Raw genomic sequence first — 20,296 nt, 5'->3', positions numbered from 1 at the left:
AATAAAAAATAAATAAAAACTAAAATTTTAAATGCATGAATACATTGATTTAACAAAATAAATACATAAGCACCTACATTGTGCCAGTCACTAATTCTCCTGCAGATTAAACCCAGCTGAAAAGAGAATTATTTAATTGAAAAAGGTTTTGAAGAGATTATCCACAATTTGGCCCAGAGGGCTAAACAGAAAATATCTAAGAAATTAGATCATATTTAAGCCTAAATGAGGAAATCAAGCACATATCTAATTGTAATTCAGAAAAAGGCAAATAGAGGTAAAGGGGAAGAAGTTTTTCTTTAAATTTACTTCATTTTTACTTTAATTTTATTTTCTAACCTAGGCCATATATTCCATATAGTCATATGAAATTGGTCTTATAATGTAATTCTGAGCAGCAACAAATGCCAACTTTAAAAGCAGCAATTTAGGGCACCTGGGTGGCTCAGTGGGTTAGGCCGCTGCCTTCGGCTCAGGTCATGATCTCAGGGTCCTGGGATTGAGTCCTGCATCGGGCTCTCTGCTCAGCAGGGAGCCTGCTTCCTCCTCTCTCTCTCTCTGCCTGCCTCTCTGCCTACTTGTGATTTCTCTCTGTCAAATAAATAAAATCTTTAAAAAAAAAAAAGCAATTTATTAAGCTAAAAACCTTATGGAATACTTTGCTTTATTCCATATGACATCTTTTTCCTGTATGAACATCTGAAGTCAGCTTTCACAGTTGTTTTTCACTTCATCTAACACTTCCAATTTCTAGCTGTTCATCCTGAATTCAAAATCTCCTATCATAAGTTATAAGATATATTAAAATACAATTATATATAACTTTTAAACCTGTTTTGGAAATAGGAATTATTGCATTCCAACTGTGACCTTATAAGAACGCAAAGTAATATAAGTTAATAACACAAACATATCAAAATCAGCATATTCATAAACTTATTTGAAATTAATTTGTACAAAAACTGCTTTTATCCCAAAATACATAATATTAAAGTGTTTCAAAATACATAATATTAAATAAATAATATTAAATAGTTTCTTGTAAATATTTGATATATATTATATTTCATAACAACAAAGAAAAATAGTACAAAATTGTCCCTTTAAATATCTAATCAATAATAATTCATTATTTCATACTTTCTCCTAGGAATTTTTCTATTATTCTACATACCATACAAGAATAAATGTAGAATTAAAAACCTTTTTAGGTGAGAAAGTTCAGTACTATAGTATTAATAATATTCTCTCTGGGTAGTACAATTATGGATAATTTTAAAAATAAAGTTTATCATTTTAAAAATTTCTAAAATAGGCATATCACTTTGATAATAAAAAATATGGTATATTATAATTATTTCATTACTCCAAATCAGTTCAGTTTTTGTCTTATCCCTAAATTTAGATTGAATAACAATTAATTTGTCTTTTTCCCAAAATTCAGAGTAAATGATGATCAACTCATTGTTCCCTAAGTACAGAGTGAATAATATTAAATTTTAAGAATCTCTACTGCCATACCAACCTCTGTCTAAAATAAATGGATAGACTTTTGGATGGATGACAGGTTGATAGAGTTTTAAAAAATTAAACTAAAATAAGCAAATGGAGGGGGAGTTAATTCATATCATGAAGGATGACAGTATTTATGAGAGAAAACCAGTTCACCAATAAATCAACTTCTCTTCAAATTAAGAGTTCTTGGCTAAGTAAGGTTCCAAGTTGATCAGACAATCAGGGACATGAGACAGTCTAACACGACAGAGCCAAATGCTTAAACCAGAAGCTTGGGAAAAGGTACAGCAAGTCCCATATCTAGCACTAGAATGCATGTTTATAAAACTCATAAAATTATTCAGTATGGAATTTAAGGAATTCATTTTCTTCAGGTATTTGGGATTATATAATTAAAAGAATTTATTTCTTTGTGTTGTCAAAATTTATTCCTTTTGACCAAAAGCCACTTCAAAACATCACAGATCTTGCTTTTTTTCTCATTTCTTCTTTAGACTGTATTCTAATTGATGTCTCAAATTCACTGACACTTCTGCCATCTCCAATCTGTTCTGAACTATAAAATTTTCATTTGAGCTACCATATTTCTCAGTCATAGAATTTCAACTTCCTTTTTTTGTTTCTGTGTATCTGCTAAGATTCCCTATCTCCTTAATTAATGTCCTTTGGTCATTTTTCTTTAAGTCCTTGGTCATATTCAGAATAGCCGCTCTGGCATTTTTATCTGCTAAATTCAACACCTGGGCCATCTCAGGATAGGTTTCCATTTACTGATTTTTATCTTGATTGTGGGTCACTTTTTCCTGTTTCTGTAACATGTACAGAAAATTTTAATTACATACTACACAGTATAGATAATAGATTATAAAGACTCTGGGAAACTGCCTTCCTTTACAGGATATTGATTTTTATTCTAGCAGGCAGTTTAATTTTTTTGATGATCACCTTGAAATTCTAGGCTTAATTTTATGCTTTGTTAAAGTGGATCCATGCAAAGCCCTAAATTTTTTCCAAGGCTCTCTAACTTGGCAAGATTCAAACTCCAATTTGTCTTCCCTAGAAATTCTTTTTTTTTTTTTAAGATTTTATTTATTTATTTGACACACACAAAGAGATCACAAGTAGGCAGAGAGGCAGGCAGAGAGGGGGAGGGAAGCAGGCTCCCTGCTGAGCAGAGAGCCTAATGAGGGGCCTGATCCCAGGACCCTGAGATCCTGACCTGAGCCGAAGCCAGAGGCTTTAACCCACTGAGCCACCCAGATGCCCCCTTCCTTAGAAATTCTATGTAAACTTTGTTTTTTGGTTTTATAGGGCAGGACAATGTTATGTTAATATGATTATATGAAATGTTAATATGTGTTACCAAGATGTTAATGAGGTCTCTCCATTCCAGTCATGGACAGAACTCCAATGTCTCCCATCTCTGACTTCTAGTATCCCCATTTCCCTCTGAACCCTATAAAATCTTCTCTTTCTAGTAAGTCTCTGGTAGTCTACATGAATAGCCTGGCTATCAACTAAGGACTCACAGTAAACTTCCTCACAAACTGGACCACTGCTCATTGCAGCACCCTTTTATCTGGTGCACTTTCTTACAGACTTTAGTCACTTTGACAACTGTCATCTATGATCTTTGCCTTTTCAGTTCATCAGAACTGGCATGCTCTTCTTGACCTCCATTTCCATGGAATTTGGTTTGGAAATTTCCACAGGCACGAAGCCATGATGATGGTGGATCTCAACTTTAAAATTTTCCTTCTGTCACTTGCCTTCTGTGACTTGTGCTATTTTCCGATGCCTAAAAGTAGCTGCCTTATTTACAGCTTAGAGAGATTTTTTTTTTTACTGAATGAAGGTTAGTCTAGTACCACATACTCCAACATGGCCAGAAACAGAATTCCTCCCATTATAGTTTACTCATATTAAAATTAATCTGTACAGTACTGTACAGATCTCTTGATCTTTTCATTAACATTTTAATTTATGAAATAGTTACCATATCATTTATTCACTTTTAAGTATCTCTAACATTTGGAGCACTGATAAGATTTAAAAATCATCAACCAATATTAAATTAGTTTTACCACATTTTACTTTTACCTCTAATTTCAGAAGCATGGTAATTATGTCCTATTTCCATATGCTTCAGTGTTGCTTGAAGCCCAGAAATCTAAAAAATTAAATCAAAAGATATAGGGTTATATACAAAATGACCCAAAAAGGACAAAACAAAATGCAATGTTTAAATATTGACTGCAAGATATAAAAATATTAACCTCTAAGATTAATTCCCACATATCAAAAATTTTTGAAACATGAATTAAACAAAAGAAAAATATAATTTTAAGTTTAAATCCAATTCCATGGGTGATTATTAGGTATCCATTATAAATAAACATCTGAAACATTTATTTCACAGCATCATTTCCTGAATCAAGAATACTTATTGCACACTTTGAATGATAATTATTCAGTACTCTACTTTGAGAGAAGTTTCTCCTCTGCTGAAATTACTTCACAACAACTTAATTCATCTTTCTATTTATAAAAGATGAGGAAAGTATTAGTTGGGAAGTAAAATATGAAGAGACTTGTTTTTCCTAAAACTCTTAGCTCATTTTCCGCCCACAGACACTCCTTGTTTTATTAAACATGTTTTATAATTAAGAACATTTGTTAGTTTGGTGGCATATAATTTACCTATATTTCCTGAACAAGAGTCTTGAATTAAAAACTCAACCTTAAAGAGTTCTCTCATCCCTCACTGTATGTGATTATACCAAAACAAAAACCATCTGTTTAATTATATACGGATACACACATTTTTCCTACTATCACTGAGTAGTAACATTCCTTTATTAATAGAAATAACAGATAATAAATTGTAACCTATAGATTAGTGCTCATGAAATACCTGGCTGGAAAAAAAAAGTAAAAAATGTATATTTATTCTTGGATGCCAAATGGATTATGAAAGTTTTAAATATATTTATTTAGAATAGCATAAGATTTACATAAAAGCTGAAATGCAATAGAGTTCCTGTACACCAGCACCTTATTCCCATTGCTAACATCATGCATTACCATAGTGTGTTTGACACAATGAGACAATATTGATAATTATTATTAACAATGTCCATATTGCATTCTAATTTCATTAAGGTTTTTCTTTTAATTTTATTTACTTATTGAAGAGAGAGAGAGAAAGAGTACAAGCAGGGAAGGGGAGATGGACAATCAGACTTGATGCTGAGTATGGACATAATGCAGGGCTCTATCTCACTACCCTGAGATTATAACCTGAGCCAAAATCAAGAGTCAGACCCTTAACTGAATGAGTTTCCCAGGCTCCCCAAGATTTTTCTAATATCCTTTTTCTGTTCTAAGATCCCATCCAAGATATCTTACATTGTCATTTTGTCTTCTTTTATTATTTTATTTAAATTCAATTAATTAACATATAGTATATTATTCATTTCAGAGATAGAGTTCAGTGAATGATCACTTGTATATAATACTCACTGCTCATTATATCATGTGCCCTCCTTAATGTCCATCACTCAATTGTCCCATACCTCACCCCCTCTCCCGTCCAGCAGCCCTCAGTTTGTTTCCTCTTATGATTTGTCTCCTCTCTGACTGTGTCTCATTTTATTTTTCCCCTCCTTTCCCCTCTGCTCCTCTGTTGTGGCATCACAATTCTGGACTTGAGGCTCTATTACAAGGCTGTAATCCTCAAGACAGTATGGTACTAGCACACAAACAGACACATATCAATGGAACAGAATAGAAAACCCAGAAATGGACCCTCAACTCTATGGTTGGCTAATCTACAACAAAGCAGGAGAGAATATCCAATGGAAAAAAAAAACAGTCTCTTCAACAAATGGTATCAGGAAAATTGGACAGCCCCATGCAGAAGAATGGAACTAGACCATTTCCTTACACCATACTCAAAAATAGATGCAAAATGGATAAAAGACAACCTCAATGTGAGACAGGAATCCATCAAAATCCTTGAGGAGCACACAGGCAGCAAAATCTTCAACCTCAGCTGCATCAACTTCTTGCAAGACATGTCTCCGAAAGCAAGAGGGAAAAAGGCAAAAATGAACTACTGGGAATTCATCAAGATAAAAAGCTTTTGCACAGCAAGGGAAAGAGCTGACAAAACCAAAAGACAACTTACAAAATAGAAAAAGATATTTAAAATGTCTTATCAGATAAAAGGCTAGTATCTAAAATCTATCAAGAACTTATCAAAGTCATCATGTCTTCTCAGCTTCCTCTGGACTGGGACAGTTTCTTGGACTTTCCCTCATTTTGATGACCTTACAATTTTGAGTATTGGTCAGGTAATATTTTGGAGCATGTCCATACATTTGGGTTTGTCTCATGTTTTCTCATGATTAGATAGGAGTTACCATTTTGAGGAGGAAGATCACAGAGTAGGAGTGTCATTAATAGCTCATCAAGAATATATCAACATGATTAAAGATAGATGATGTTAACCCTGATCACCTTCCTGAAGTAATATTTGCCAGGTTTCTCTACTATAAAATTAGTCTTTCCCCCATTTTCAATGTACTTGTGGAAGCAAGTCATTTAGCTCAGCCAACAGTGAACAGCTGGGGTGTTAAGCTCCACTTCCTTGAGGGAAAGATTGTCTACATATATCATTTGAGATTCTTTTTTGAGAGAAATATTTTTATTTCTCACCATTTATATACTCATCCATTTATTTATATCCATATGAACTCATATTTATTTATTTTATACTCTGGGTTATAATCCCATACTGTATTATTTATTTTGTTGCTCAAATTGTTCAAAATGTGACCACTGGGAACTCTTTCAAGATGATTCCTATAATAAGTATGACTCCATTTTTTGATGTTTGACTGCTAACCATTTTTAAGCCTTAACTTCCTATTTCCCTTAGAAGTAGGCTGATATGAAAGACTAGATTGCTCCCTTCTTTGGCAAACCATTTAAGCCTCTCCTCCCACATAGGAACTCTCATCCTGCTCCTAAACCCTAAACACAACAAAAACCATAAGCCAGTCTCCTTCTTAGTACTATCAAGACATTTCAGGCCTGCATGTAAGGCTTGTGCCGCTCTGCCCTCAGAGCTCAGTTATACAATGTAGATGTTTGCATACCTTCTTGCTGTGTGTGTAGCACATTCAGTCTCAACATCCAAACAAAATGCGGTTGTTGGTCCACTTAGGAAGCACCCTAACAGTTCCTTTGTCCCTTGATATACCCTAACATTTTCTTCAGTCCCTTCCCCTCCCTTTTACCTTCTTCCCCCCTTCCTTCCTTCTTTCCTTCCTTCCTTTCTCTTTCCTTCTCTCTCTCTTACTTTCTGAGTATCTCCTAACATTCTAGTGCAACAAGATGGGACAAATGTTCCAGGTTCATTTTGTATCTTCCCTGCCCAGCCTATAATCAGCCACTTCTCCAAGGAACTTAGCTTCCTTTTATTGGAGAATGGTATTAGAAAGAGATGTTCATGCACCAGGTATATTCATTTGCTACTGGAGTGTCATTACTTCTAGATTCTCTCAGCAAGCTGACCTAGAAAATACATACATTTACTTTTTAGAGTGCCTCCTGAATTAGAGAATCATGATCCAAAAAAAGATAAAACGTAACTTTATCCACACACACATACACACACACACACAAACTATATATATTTTCATAGGACTACAACTCAGAATTTATGTTTTCACTAATTTTGCAAAACAAACTAGATTTTTCTATAAGATTTAAATAAATTTGAAAGTTGCTATATCATTACTAATGAAAAGAATTTGAAAACAGATACTCCTTTTAGATTTTTGTCATCTCACAGTATACTTTCACTTTTATATAGAAACTGAGAATCACTAAAAAATTCTAAATTCTAACCTTTCTTCTTTCAAGATATTAGAGAGATCTATATGTTTAAAGAGAAAGATAGTGAACTAAATGTTCATTAAGAGAAGGTTTTAAAGAAGTGATGATTAGGAACACATATAAAAATTATAAGACACTTCCTACTGCTTCAAGTATATACCCAAAGGTTTTGGTTAGAAGTGACTTCTAAGAGGGGTGTCTGGGTGGTTCAGTTGGTTGAGCATTCAACTCGTGATTTTGGCTCAGACCATGGTCTCTGGGTTGTGAGACTGAACCTCGTATAGAGCTCCATGCTCAGTGGGGACACTACTTGAGATTCTCCCTCTCCCTTTTCCTTTGCCCCTCTCCCACTTCTCTAAAGTGAATTAAAAAAAAAAGTGACTTCTCAGAGCATCACTGAAATAAAACAGACAATGAAAATAGAGATGTAATAAAAAAATAATAAGTGCTTAAGAGTGGTGCAGGGGGATCAGGAGAAAGAAAGATGGGGGAGGAGTAGGAGAATGAAATATCATTATATCCCAGGAGTTCAGTCAGATAGATATCAAACCATTCTGAACACCTACAAACTCAATAGGAGATAGAGGAGGACAACAGCAGCAATTCTAGGAACAGAAAATTGACCACTTTCCAGAAGGTAGAGTATGTGGAGAAGTGAATCCGAGGCAACATATAGAAAGATAAACCACAGAGGGAGGGGCCAACTCCCAGCAAATGAGAGAGCAGCACAGCACAAAATCAGAACTTCTAGAAGCTGGCTCCACTGAAGGACGTCACTCCAGAGGCTAAGCAGTGGTAAAGCCCTCACAGGGAGTGTGTGGTCTCAGGACCACACTAGGGGACCACAAAGACTAGGGGCATCTAAGTGTGGCAAAGCTGCCAGGTATCAGAGTAGGGAAGCCGGCTACAAACACGGAGCTCAGGAGTGAGCTCTCAGCTTGGTGTTACCTTAAACCATGGTCCAAGCCACAGTTGTACCACTGCTCCTATAGCAGGGACCCCGCAAGTAGCAGATATGGAGAAAACCCCTCCTTCCTCGTCGAAGAGGAGTGGCATGGGAGTGAGCAGCAGGAACCTGCTGGGTTTGGAGACTCCCAATGGAGCCATGCACCAGAGAGAGGAAACACTCAGTCAGGGCTGGGTGAGCACAGAGTGCAACCAGAGACCAGGGAGACTGAAGGGACTGACCGCTTTTCTCTGAACGCACACTGAGGAGTGGGGCCCAGATCTCTGGATCCTATGGAGCCAGATGTTGAGAGGCTGCCATTTTCATTCTCATCCTCCAGTTCTCTATGGAAAGCATTCAGGGAACAAAAGCTACAGAGAGTGAACCTCAGCATATTACCTAGCCTGGCCACTGGCAAGGCCAGTACAATTCTGCCTCAGACAAAGACATGTGAGAATCACTGCAACAGGAGCATCCCCCAGAAGATCAGCAAAAATATCCAGAAAAAATCAAGTTCACTAAACAATGAGAACTTCAGAAGTCCAGAGCTAGGGGAAAGGAACACATAGAATTCATGGCTTTTTTCCCATGATCCTTTAGTCTATCAAAGAAAATTTGTTTTAATTTTATTTTTTATTTTACTATTTTTTTTAATTTTCCTTTCCTCTTTTAATATTTAACTATTCTTATCAATACTTTTTTTAAAAAATCTTAAATTTTCATTGTTATACTCATGTTTTTTTTATTAAATTGATTTATTTTCAGAAAAACAGTATTCATTATTTTTTTCACCACACCCAGTGCTCCGTGCAATCCCCATGCCCTCTATAATACCCACCACCTGGTACCCCAACCTCACACCCCCCACCACTTCAAACCCCTCAGATTGTTTTTCAGAGTCCATAGTCTCTCAAGATTCACTTCCCCTTCCAATTTACCCCAACTCCCTTCTCCTAACACCCCTTGTCCTCCATGATATTTGTTATGCTCCACAAATAAGTGAAACCATATGATAATTGACTCTCTCTCCTTGACTTATTTCACTCAGCATAATCTCTTCCAGTCCCGTCCATGTTGCTACAAAAGTTGAGTATTCATCCTTTCTGATGGAGGCATAATACTCCATAGTGTATATGGACCACATCTTCCTTATCCATTCGTCCGTTGAAGGGCGTCTTGGTTCTTTCCATAGTTTGGTGACCATGTCCATTGCTGCTATAAACATTGGGGTACAGATGGCCCTTCTTTTCACGACATCTGTATTTTTGGGGTAAATACCCAGGAGTGCAATTGCAGGGTCATAGAGAAGTTCTATTTTTAATTTCTTGAGGAATCTCCACACTGTTCTCCAAAGAGGCTGCACCAACTTGCATTCCCACCAACAGTGTAAGAGGGTTCCCCTTTCTCCTCATCCTCTCCAACACATATTGTTTCCTGTTTTGTTAATTTTGGCTATTCTAACTGGTGTAAGGTGATATCTCAATGTGGTTTTAATTTGAATATCCCTAAGGGCTAGTGATGATGAACATTTTTTCATGTGTCTGATAGCCATTTGTATGTCTTGATTGGAGAAGTGTCTGTTCATATCTTCTGCCCATTTTTTTTATATGTTTGCCTGTTTTGTGTGTGTTGAGTTTGAGGAGTTCATTATAGATCCTGGATATCAACCTTTTGTCTGTACTGTCATATGCAAATATCTTCTCCCATTCCGTGGGTTGCCTCTTTGTTTTTCCCCTCATTGTACTTAACCTTACTTTTTTTGTATATATATATATATATATGTGTGTGTGTGTGTGTGTGTGTGTGTGTGTGTGTGTGTGTTTTCTTTAAAATTTTGAGATACGACTGCAGGGTCATAAGGTAGCTCTATTTTTAATTTCTTAAAGAATCTCCACACTGTTTCCCAAGGTGGCTGTACCAACTTGCATTCCCACCAACAGTGTAAGAGGGTTCCCCTTTCTCCACATCTTCTCCAACACTTGTTGTTTACCGTTGTTTACCGTCTTGTTGATTTTGGCCATTCTATCTGGTGTAAGGTGGTATCTCAATGTGGTTCTGGTTTGAGTCTCCCTGATGGCTAATGATGAAGAACATTTTTTCATGTGTCTGTTAGCCATTTATATGTCTTCTTTGGAGAAGTGTCTGTTCATGTCTTTGGACCATTTTTTGATGTGATTATCTGTTTTGTATGTGTTGAGTTTGAGGAGTTCTTTATAGATCCTGGATATCAGGCCTCTCTCTGTAGTGTCATTTGCAAATATCTTCTCCCATTCTGTAGGTTACTTCTTTCTTTTGTGAACAATTTCCTTTGCTGTGCAGAAACTTTTGATCTTGATGAAGTCCCAAAAGTTCATTTTTGCTTTCATTTCCTTTGCCTTTGGAGACATGTCTTGAAAGAAGCTGCTGTGGCCAAAGTCGAAGAGGTTACTGCCTATGTTCTCCTGTAGAATTTTGATAGATTCCTGCCTCACATTGAGGTCTTGTATCCATTTTGAGTTTATTTTTGTGTATGGTGTAAGACAAATGCACTACTGGGTATTTACCCCAAAGATAAAGATTTAGTGAAAAGAAAGGCCATCTGTACCTCAGTGTTCACAGCAGCAATGGCCAGTCATCAAACTATGGAAAGAGCCAAGATGCCCTTCAACAAACAAATGGATAAAGATGATATGGTCCATATATACAATGGAGTATTATGCCTCCATCATAAATGATGAATAACTAACTTTTGTATCAACATGGACAGGACTGGAGGAGATTATGCTCAGTGAAATAAGTCAAACAGAGAGTCAATTATCATATGGTCTCATTTACTTGTGGAGCGTAAGAAATAACACAGAGGATATTAGGAGATAGAGAGGAGAAGTGAGTTGGGGGAAATCGAGGGGGAGACAAACCATTAGAGACTGTGGACTGTGAGGAAAAAACTGATTCCTTTGGGGGATAGGGTGGGGTTGGGTGAGCCTGGTGGTGGGTATTACAGAGGACACATATTGCATGGAGCACTGGGTGTGGTGCATAAACAATGAATTTGGAACACTGAAAAAATAATAAAATTAAACAATTTTTTAAAACTGGGATACAGTTTATTCTAATAGATCAAAATATACCTTAAATCTAGCCCATGGCTTTGTTCTAGTCTCCAGCCTAATCACATTCTCTCTTTTTTTTTCTTCTTTTTCCAACCAACATATCAATTCTTTTTAGAACATTTTTTAATTTCCACCTTACACTCATATTCCATCCCTTCATCATGTTTACCCTTATTTATATATATATATAATATATTATATATATATGAAAAATCTTTAAAATTTTGGGAGGTAGTTTCCTTTAAGAGACAAGAATACACCAAAAATCAAGTGAGTGGCTCTGTTCTACTCACCAGTCTGATATAGATATATATATATTTTTTAATTTTTTCTCCCTTTCTTGTCCCCCGGGTTTCGGGTCTCTTCTGATTTGGTTAGTGTGTATTTTTCTGGGGTCTTTGCCACTCTTTTAATATTTTGCTCTGTCATTTACCTATTCTTATCTGGATAAAATGACAAGGTGGAAAAAAAATTTAAAAAAAAAAAAAAGGACAAGAGGCAGTACTGATGGCTAGGGACCTAATCAATGAAGACATTAGGAATATGTCAGAATTGGAGTTCAGAATGACAATTAAAGGTGTTAGCTGGGCTCCAAAAAAACACAGAAGGTATTAGAGAATCCCTTTCTGGAGAAATAAAATCCCTTAGGAGAAATAAAAGAACTAATATCTAACCAAGTCAAAAGCAGAAAAGCTATTAATGAGGTGCAATCAAAATGGAGGCTCTTACTGCTAGGATAAATGAGGCAAAAGAAAGAATTAGTGATCTAGAAGACAAAATACAGAGAATAAAGAAGCTGAGCAAAAGAGAGACAAACTACTGGACTACGAGGGGAGAATTCAAGAGATAAGTGATACCAAAAGGCGAAACAATATTAAAATAATTGGGGTCCCAGAAAAGAAAGCGAGAGAGGGGCAGAAGGTATATTGGAGGAAATTATAGTAAATTATAGTAAAGCATTGTCCCAAAGGGAACAAGCATCAAAATCCAGGAAGCACAGAGAACCCCCTTCAAAATTTAAAAAAAAAAAAAAATAGGTCCACACCCCATCATCTAAGAGTGAAACTTACTAGTCTTAATGATAGTGAGAAAATCCTGAAAGCAGATCAGGACAAGAAGTCTGTAACATACAATGGTAAAAATATTAGATTGGCAGCAGACTTATCCACAGAGACCTGGCACGCCAGAAAGAACTGGCATGATAGACTCAGAGCACTAAATGAGAAAAATATGCAGCCAAGAATACTATATCCACGTAGGCTGTCATTGAAAATAGAAGCAGAGATAAAAGCCTTCCAGGACAAACCAAAATTGAAAGAATTTGCAAGCACCATACCAGCCCCACAGGAAATATTGAAAGGGGTCCTCTAAGCAAAGAAAGACACTAAAAGTAGTAGATCAGAAAGGAACAGAGACAATATGCAGTAACAGTCACCTTACAGCTAATGCAATGGCACTAAATTCATGTCTTTCAATAGTTATGCTGAATGTAAATGGGCTAAATGACCACAATCAAAAGACACAGGGTATCAGAATGGAAGAAAGAACTAGACCCATCAATATGCTGTCTACAAGAAACTCATTTAAACCCAAGACACCACCATATTTAAAGTGAGGAGGTACAAAACAATTTACCATGCTCACGGACATAAAAAAAAAAGCTGGGGTGGCAATCCTTATATCAGATCAATTAGATTTTAAGCCAAAGACTATACTAAGAGATGAGGAAGGACACTATGTCATACTTAAAGGGTACGTCCAACAAGAAGATCTAACAATTTTAAATATCTATGTCCCTAACATGGGACCCGCCAATTATATACACCAATCAATAAAAAAATTAAAGAAACACATTGACAATAATACAATATTAGTAGGGGACTTTAACACCCCCCTTGCTGAAAAGGAGAGATCACCTAAGCCAAAGATCAGCAAGGAAATAAAGGCTTTAAATGACACACTGGACCAGATGGACATCACAGGTATATTCAGAACATTCCATCCCAAAGCAACAGAATGCACATTCTTCTCTAGTCCACATGGAACATTCTCCAGAATAGACCACATCCCAGGTCACTGATCAGGTCTCAACCAGTATCAAAGCTTGGGATCATTGCCTGCATATTTTCAGACCACAACGTTCTAAAACTGGACTCAATCACAAGAGGAAAACTGGAAAGGACCCAAATACATGGAGACTAAAGAGCATCCTACTAAAGATTGAAGGGGTCAACCAGGAAATTAATGACAAATTGAAAAAATTCATGGAAACAAATAATAATGAAAACACAATGGTTCAAAATCTTTGGGATACAACAAAGGCAGTCCTGAGAGGAAAATATATAGAGATACAAGCCTTTCTCAAGAAACAAGAAAGTCTCAAGTATACAAACTAACCCTACACCTAAATGAGCTGGAGAAAGAACAGCAAAGAAAGCCTGAACCCAGCACGAGAAGAGAACTAATAAAGGCCAGAGCAGAAATCAATGAAATAGAAACCAAAAGAACAGTAGAACAAATCAACAAAACGAGGAGCTGGTTCTTTGAAAGAATAAGATTAATAGAACAACTGGCCAGACTTATCAAAGAGAAAAGAGAAAGGACCCAAAGAAATAAAATCATGAATGACAGAGGAGAGATCACAATGAACACCATAGAAATACAAACAATTATAAGAACATATTATGAGCAACTATATGCCAGCAAATTTGACAATCTGGAAGAAATGGATGTATTCCTAGAAACATATGAACTACCAAAACTGAACCAGGAAGAAATGGAAAACCTAAACAGACCCATAAGCAGTGAGGAGATAGAAGCAGTCATCAAAAATTCCCCAACAAACAAGAGCCCAGGGCCAGACAGCTTCCCAGGGGAATTCTACCAAACATTTAAAGAAGAATTAATGCCTATTCTTTTGAAACTATTCAAAAAAATAGAAATGGAAGGAAAACTTCCAAATTCATTTTATGAAGCCAGCATTACCTTGATCCCAAAACCAGACAAAGACCCAATCAAAAAAGAGAATTACAGTCCAATATCCTTGATGAACACAGATGCAAAAATTCTCACCAAAATACTAGTCAATAGGATTCGAGAGTAGATTAAAAGGATTATTCACCATGACCATTCCTGGGCTGCAAGGTTGGTTCAACATCTGCAAATCAATCAATGTGATACAATACATTAATAGAAGCAAGAACAAGAACCATATGATACTCTCAATAGATGCTGAAAAAGCATTTGACAAAGTACAGCATTATTTCTTGATCAAAACATTTCACAGTGTAGGGATAGAGGGTACATACCTCAATATCATCAAAGCCATCTGTGAAAAACCACAGCGAATATCATTCTCAAAGGGGAAAAACTGAGAGCTTTCCCTCTAAGGTCAGTAACATGGCAGGGCTGTCCACTATCACCACTGCTATTCAACATAGTACTAGAAGTCCTAGCCTCAGCAATCAGACAACAAAAAGAAATTAAAGGCATCTGAATTGGCAAAGAAAAAGTCAAACTCACTCTTTATAGGTGATATGATACTTTATGTGGAAAACCTAAAAGACTCCACTACAAAACTGCTAGAACTCATACAGGAATTCAGCAAAGTATCAGGATATAAAATCAAAGCACAGGAATCAGCTGCACTTCTATACACCAACAAAAACACAGAAGAAAGAGAAATTAAGGATTCAATCCCATTTACAACTGCACTCAAACCATAAGCTACCAGGAATAAACCTAAGCAAAGAACCAAAGAATCTGTACTCAGAAAACTATAAAGTACTCATAAAAGAAATTGAGGAAGACATAGAGAAATGGAAAAGCATTCCATCCTCATGGATTGGAAAAACAAATATTGTGAAAATCTGTATGATACCTAGAGCAATCTACAAATTTAACACAATCCCTATCAAATACCATCAATTTTTTCAAAGAAATAGAAGAAATAATCCAAAAATTTATATGGAACCAGAAAAGATCCTGAATAGCTAGAAAAATGTTGAAAAAGAAAGCTAAAGTTGGTGGCATCACAATTCTAGACTTCAACCTCTATTACAAAGCTGTAATCATAAAAAAAGTATGATACTGGCACAAAAACAGACACATAGATCAGTGGAACACAATAGAGAGTCCAAGAAATAGACTCTCAACTCTATGGTCAACTACTCTTAGACAAAGAAACCTCTTTGACCTCAGCTGCAGCAACTTCTTCCTAGAAATGTTGCCAAAGGCAAGGGAAGCAAGGCCAAAAATGAACTTTTAGGACTTCATGAAGATCAAAAGCTTTGCACAGCAAAGGAAACAGTCAACAAAACCAAAAGACAACTGACAGAATGGGAGAAGATATTCGCAAATGACATATCAGATAAACGGTTAGCATCCAAAAGTGTAAAGAATTTACCAAAATCAACACCCAAAGAACAATTAATCCAATCAAGAAATGGGCAGAAGACATGAACAGACATTTCTGCAAAGAAGACTCAGTTTGTTTTGTGAGATTAAGAATCGCTTATGGTTTGTCTCCCTCCTGATCCTATCTTGTTTCATTTTTTTCCTTCCTTAAGCTCAGGAAACAAACTGAGGGTTGCTGGGGGAGGGGGGATAGGGATAGAGGGCTGGGTTATGGACATTGAGAAGGGTATGTGCTATGGTGAGTGCTGTGCAAAGTATAAGCCTGATGGTTCACAGACCTGCACCCCTGGGACAAATACTACATTATATGTTAATAAAAATAATTTTTAAAAAAAATAAGGCAGGTAATTTGATCTCTGTTCAATAGTAAGAATATAAGTAAAATGATCTGAATGTTCATATGGCTACTGTGCAGCTCATCTGGAATTCATACATACTCTCCCAATCTTTAGTTCTTCTAACTAAACCAATAAGAAACAATCTGATATCCAAAGAGTATATGTGACCTAAAAGTGTTCTCAAAACGACCTTTGATCTAACCTCAGAAATTCAACTCATATTAAAATTAGAGGAATTGATGGCCTTTTCAGGAAGATAACTTAGCCCTAATTATACGTAAGATAAGTATAGATCCAGTGTAGGACAGGTGCAAGTACAGAAATCAAAAATCAAGAGAGGAGTGTAAGCACTTGCCAGCATGGATTCCTGAAAGATCCTAGTAGTCTTCAATAGTGAAACTCAGTGTGAGTGGTATGTCAGAGGTGTCAGAGTATACATGATCTTTGGGGGATATATGACCAGATCATAGATGGATTCCTCCCTGGAGAAGGATAATAGTGAAATAAGTGTGAGACCAGGGAATAAAAAGAATAAGATGGGTAGTAAAAGCAGGGCCTGTGGCAGGATACAAAGTAGAAGCAACCTAAATCTAGCATGAAGCACTCCAAGAGTTGTCCCTTTTGTGGGGATGCTGGGGAGAGGGGCTGGATTAAAAAGAGCAATGAGATGAAATTCTGAAGGTTTGATATATAATGCTATAAAAATGTAAATTATTGTTAAACTCATTTTATGCAGTATTACCAATAATACAATTCAGACATTCAAGAATACAAAATCAAAATTCAAGCACAAAGGAGCATGGAGACACAAGTAATGTTTTGCATTTTAGTAGCTAAGAATTACACTCAAAAACAGACAAAATACAACTTGATTAAAGCATATCTTAACAATAAAATCAGTCAAGGAAGAATATAACCATCTTGCAAGTTATTGTAGCTTCTGAAAGTTTGGCCGAAACTGAAAATCTACAGAAAACAATAAAAAAATGTTAAGCATAGTTGCACTTTTATATTTTCTAATAAACTGTTACATATTTTTTAAGTGACCCATAAACATTTTGTTCTACCTTTCTTGATTTCTGTATCAGATATTCCTCATTGCTGTCCTACGTCTATGCAAAAACCCCCAGGAAGAATGGAAAAGGCTGTTAAAAAGCAGAAATGACTGAAATTGAGTCCAAAACTAGGGTTGTCGAATTCATTTGGGGGTAAATTCCAAGGCATTTTACTCATTATCTTACATACATTTCACAACAATAGCTTTTAAAAGGGCAAGTAAGTCATTGTGGCTATACTTTCTGCATGAGAAATCTGAGTTCAAAGTGTTTAAGGCCCATGTTTATGGTTGTCAAAGTTAGCATTTAAACCCAAGTTTGGGGACACCTGGGTGGCTCAGAATGTTAAGCATCTGCCTTCGGCTCAGGTCATGATCCCAGAGGCCTGGGATGGAGTACTGAATCGGGCTCCTTGCTCAGAGGGGAGCTTGTTTCTCCCTCTGCCTGCAGCTCCCCCTACTTACGCTCTTTCTCTCTCTCTCTCTGAAAAATAGATAGATAGATAGATATCTTTTTAAAAATTAAAATAAATAAATAAGCCCATGTTTACAATGGCTGAGTTTTTTTCCTCTAACTAGACTTTGTATCTCCTATACATTTATGTTTCAGTTAAATGTTTAGTAATAATCTTTATAGGTCTAAAAGGAACAAAATAATTTTATGAATACTTCCAAATAAATCTCTTTTACAACATAATTGTTCAAAATCTTTTTAAATTTATCTCAGAAATAAAGCCAATATTTCTACTTATATTATTAAAAAATGAATGGTTAAAAATCATTTTGAGTTGGCTTTGATGGCCTCTTTACCTGCCCAACTGCTCTGTCTCTTTCCAGAGAGGTCAGCATTTTCTGCTTCAGTAAAGTGTGGTGCTTCTCATGTAACACCCTGAGAGCCGGTTCATACGATGCATAATGTAACTTTAACCTATGAAAAGTAAAGGGCATCTTAAAGGGTAATTGAGTTAAATCAGTGATTTCCATCTAACATCTAAACCTTTTCTCTCTTTTTTTGCAGTCAAATAAAAAATGAGTAACTATATAAAGGTCAACATAGCAATCCAAGAATTGCCAGAAATATTACTTGGTATGATACTTCTCTAAATATGGTAGAAACGAGGAAGTCAGATTTCTTTTGAGTTAACTAGTTTTCTATTTCCTACCAATAGTTTTGCTGTATTCAAGCATGTACTCAGAAGACTGCCATTCACTGAGAGGAAAAACTTGCAGTTTCTTTAATCAATTCAGAAATAATTGTCAAAAAGACAAGTGCTGCAGACAATGGAAGATTCAACAGAGTGTCATTCACATCAAAATAAGCTAAAGGATGGTCTTCAAAACAACTTGATTAACTTATGTTAAGAAAATTAAGTATAAAAATTTCATTATCTCATAGGAGAAATAGTTCAACTCAACATATGATATAAGCACCTTTAGAAATAGTTTTATTCGAAAATGCCCTCAAAATAAGTATGTATTTTTTTTACCTTTTTTATTTACCTGGAGTAAAACATACAGAGCTTAAATGTTACAGTTCAGTTTTCAGAAATATGCATGCCCAGGTAGTCCATATTGTTATCAAAATATAGAGCATTTCTAATATCTCAAAAGATTCTAGAACTCCATATATGTAGAATCATAGAATATGTTCTCTTACATAACAATCAACATCACAGAAATACAAGCAATTATAAGAGATTATGAAAAACTATATGCCAACAAATTGGGTAACCTGGAAGAAACAGATAAATTTCTAGAAACATATAAACTGAAACAGGAAGAAATAGAGAATTTGAACATATTTGAACAAAAGTCCAGAACCACATGGCTTCCTAGTCGAATTCTACCAAACATTTAAAGAAAAGTTAATACTTATTCTTCTCAAACTATTACAAAAAATAGAAGAGGAAGAAAAACTTCCAAATTCACTCTGTGAGGCCAGAAACTGGCTTCTTTCACTCAGCATGTTTTTTAGATTCTTCCAGGCTGTTGTGTGTATCAGTAATTCATTTCTTTTTATTGTGAGTCATATTCCCTTGTATGTATATTATACCATGTGTTTATTCAATATTCTACTGATGAAGAACTGGTTTGTTTTTAGCTTGGAGCCATTATGAATAAGGTTGCTATGAACATTCTTACACTAAGTCATATAAGATATTTTTTGGCGGGGCGCTGGAGGGCTCAGTGGGTTAAAGCCTCTGCCTTTGGCTCAGGTCATGATCCAGGGTCCTGGGATTGAGCTCCACATCAGGCTTTCTGCTCAGCAGGGATCCTGCTTCCCTCCTCTCTCTCTGCCTGCCTCTCTGCCTTACTTGTGATCTCTGTCAATTAAATAAATAAAATCTTAAAAAAAAAAAAAAAGTTTTTTGGCTCGCTCTCTCTTAGAAAAAATACCTAGGAGTTGAATTGCTGGGTTTTAATTTACACTTCCAATAGCAATAAATGACAGCCTTGGTTACTCTACATTTGGCGATTAGTCTACCTAGTCTTGCCAATTTTATTATCAACTTCATCAATTCTATTTCCAAACATATGATTTTATTTTTATATATTTGTTTATTTTTGTTTACCCCTTTTCTAGTTTATTGGTTTCTGATAATTTTTTTCTTTCATTATTATTTCATTTATTTTTCTTTCTCTGCTTTTGTGGAATTTTTTTGAGCATCTAAAATACAAGATTAGATTATTAGTATAAAGTTTTCTTCTCTAACATGGGCATTTAAAACTATAAATTTAAAAAAATAAAACTATCAATTTTACCTTAAGCACTGCTTTGGGTGTATACCACTATTTTTAATATGCTGCAGCTTCAGTCATTCATACTGAAATACTTTCTCTGTATTTCAGTGAAATCTTTGTCTGTATTTCAGTGAAATCTCTGAAATACTTCCTTCTTTGACTCATGGACTATTTAGAACTATGTTACTATATTTCCAAATATTTGGGAATTTTCCAGAGAGCTTTTCATCATTGATTTTTAATTTAATTTGGTTGTGGTCAGAGAACACATTTTGTACAATTCTCTGAA

At 35.6% G+C, this 20,296-nt stretch overlaps 1 protein-coding gene across 1 annotated transcript in view; it reads right to left on the bottom strand.

Moving 5' to 3' along the window:
* The window catches only part of SPAG16 (sperm associated antigen 16), a 1,041,622-nt gene that overhangs the window by 975,136 nt on the left and 46,190 nt on the right, over positions 1–20,296 (bottom strand). The window contains exons 7-8 of the mRNA XM_044241541.1: positions 18,076–18,193; positions 3,616–3,685 (exon numbers count right to left, since the gene is read on the bottom strand). Coding sequence (XP_044097476.1) covers positions 3,616–3,685; positions 18,076–18,193 — 188 coding nt within the window. The remainder of the gene's footprint in view (positions 1–3,615; positions 3,686–18,075; positions 18,194–20,296) is intronic.

Source organism: Neovison vison, chromosome 3, assembly GCF_020171115.1.
Source record: "Neovison vison isolate M4711 chromosome 3, ASM_NN_V1, whole genome shotgun sequence".
NCBI classification, from domain to species: Eukaryota; Metazoa; Chordata; class Mammalia; order Carnivora; family Mustelidae; genus Neogale; species Neogale vison.
Note: the sequence above shows the minus strand (reverse complement) of the source record. Positions and strands in the feature narration are given on the sequence as shown.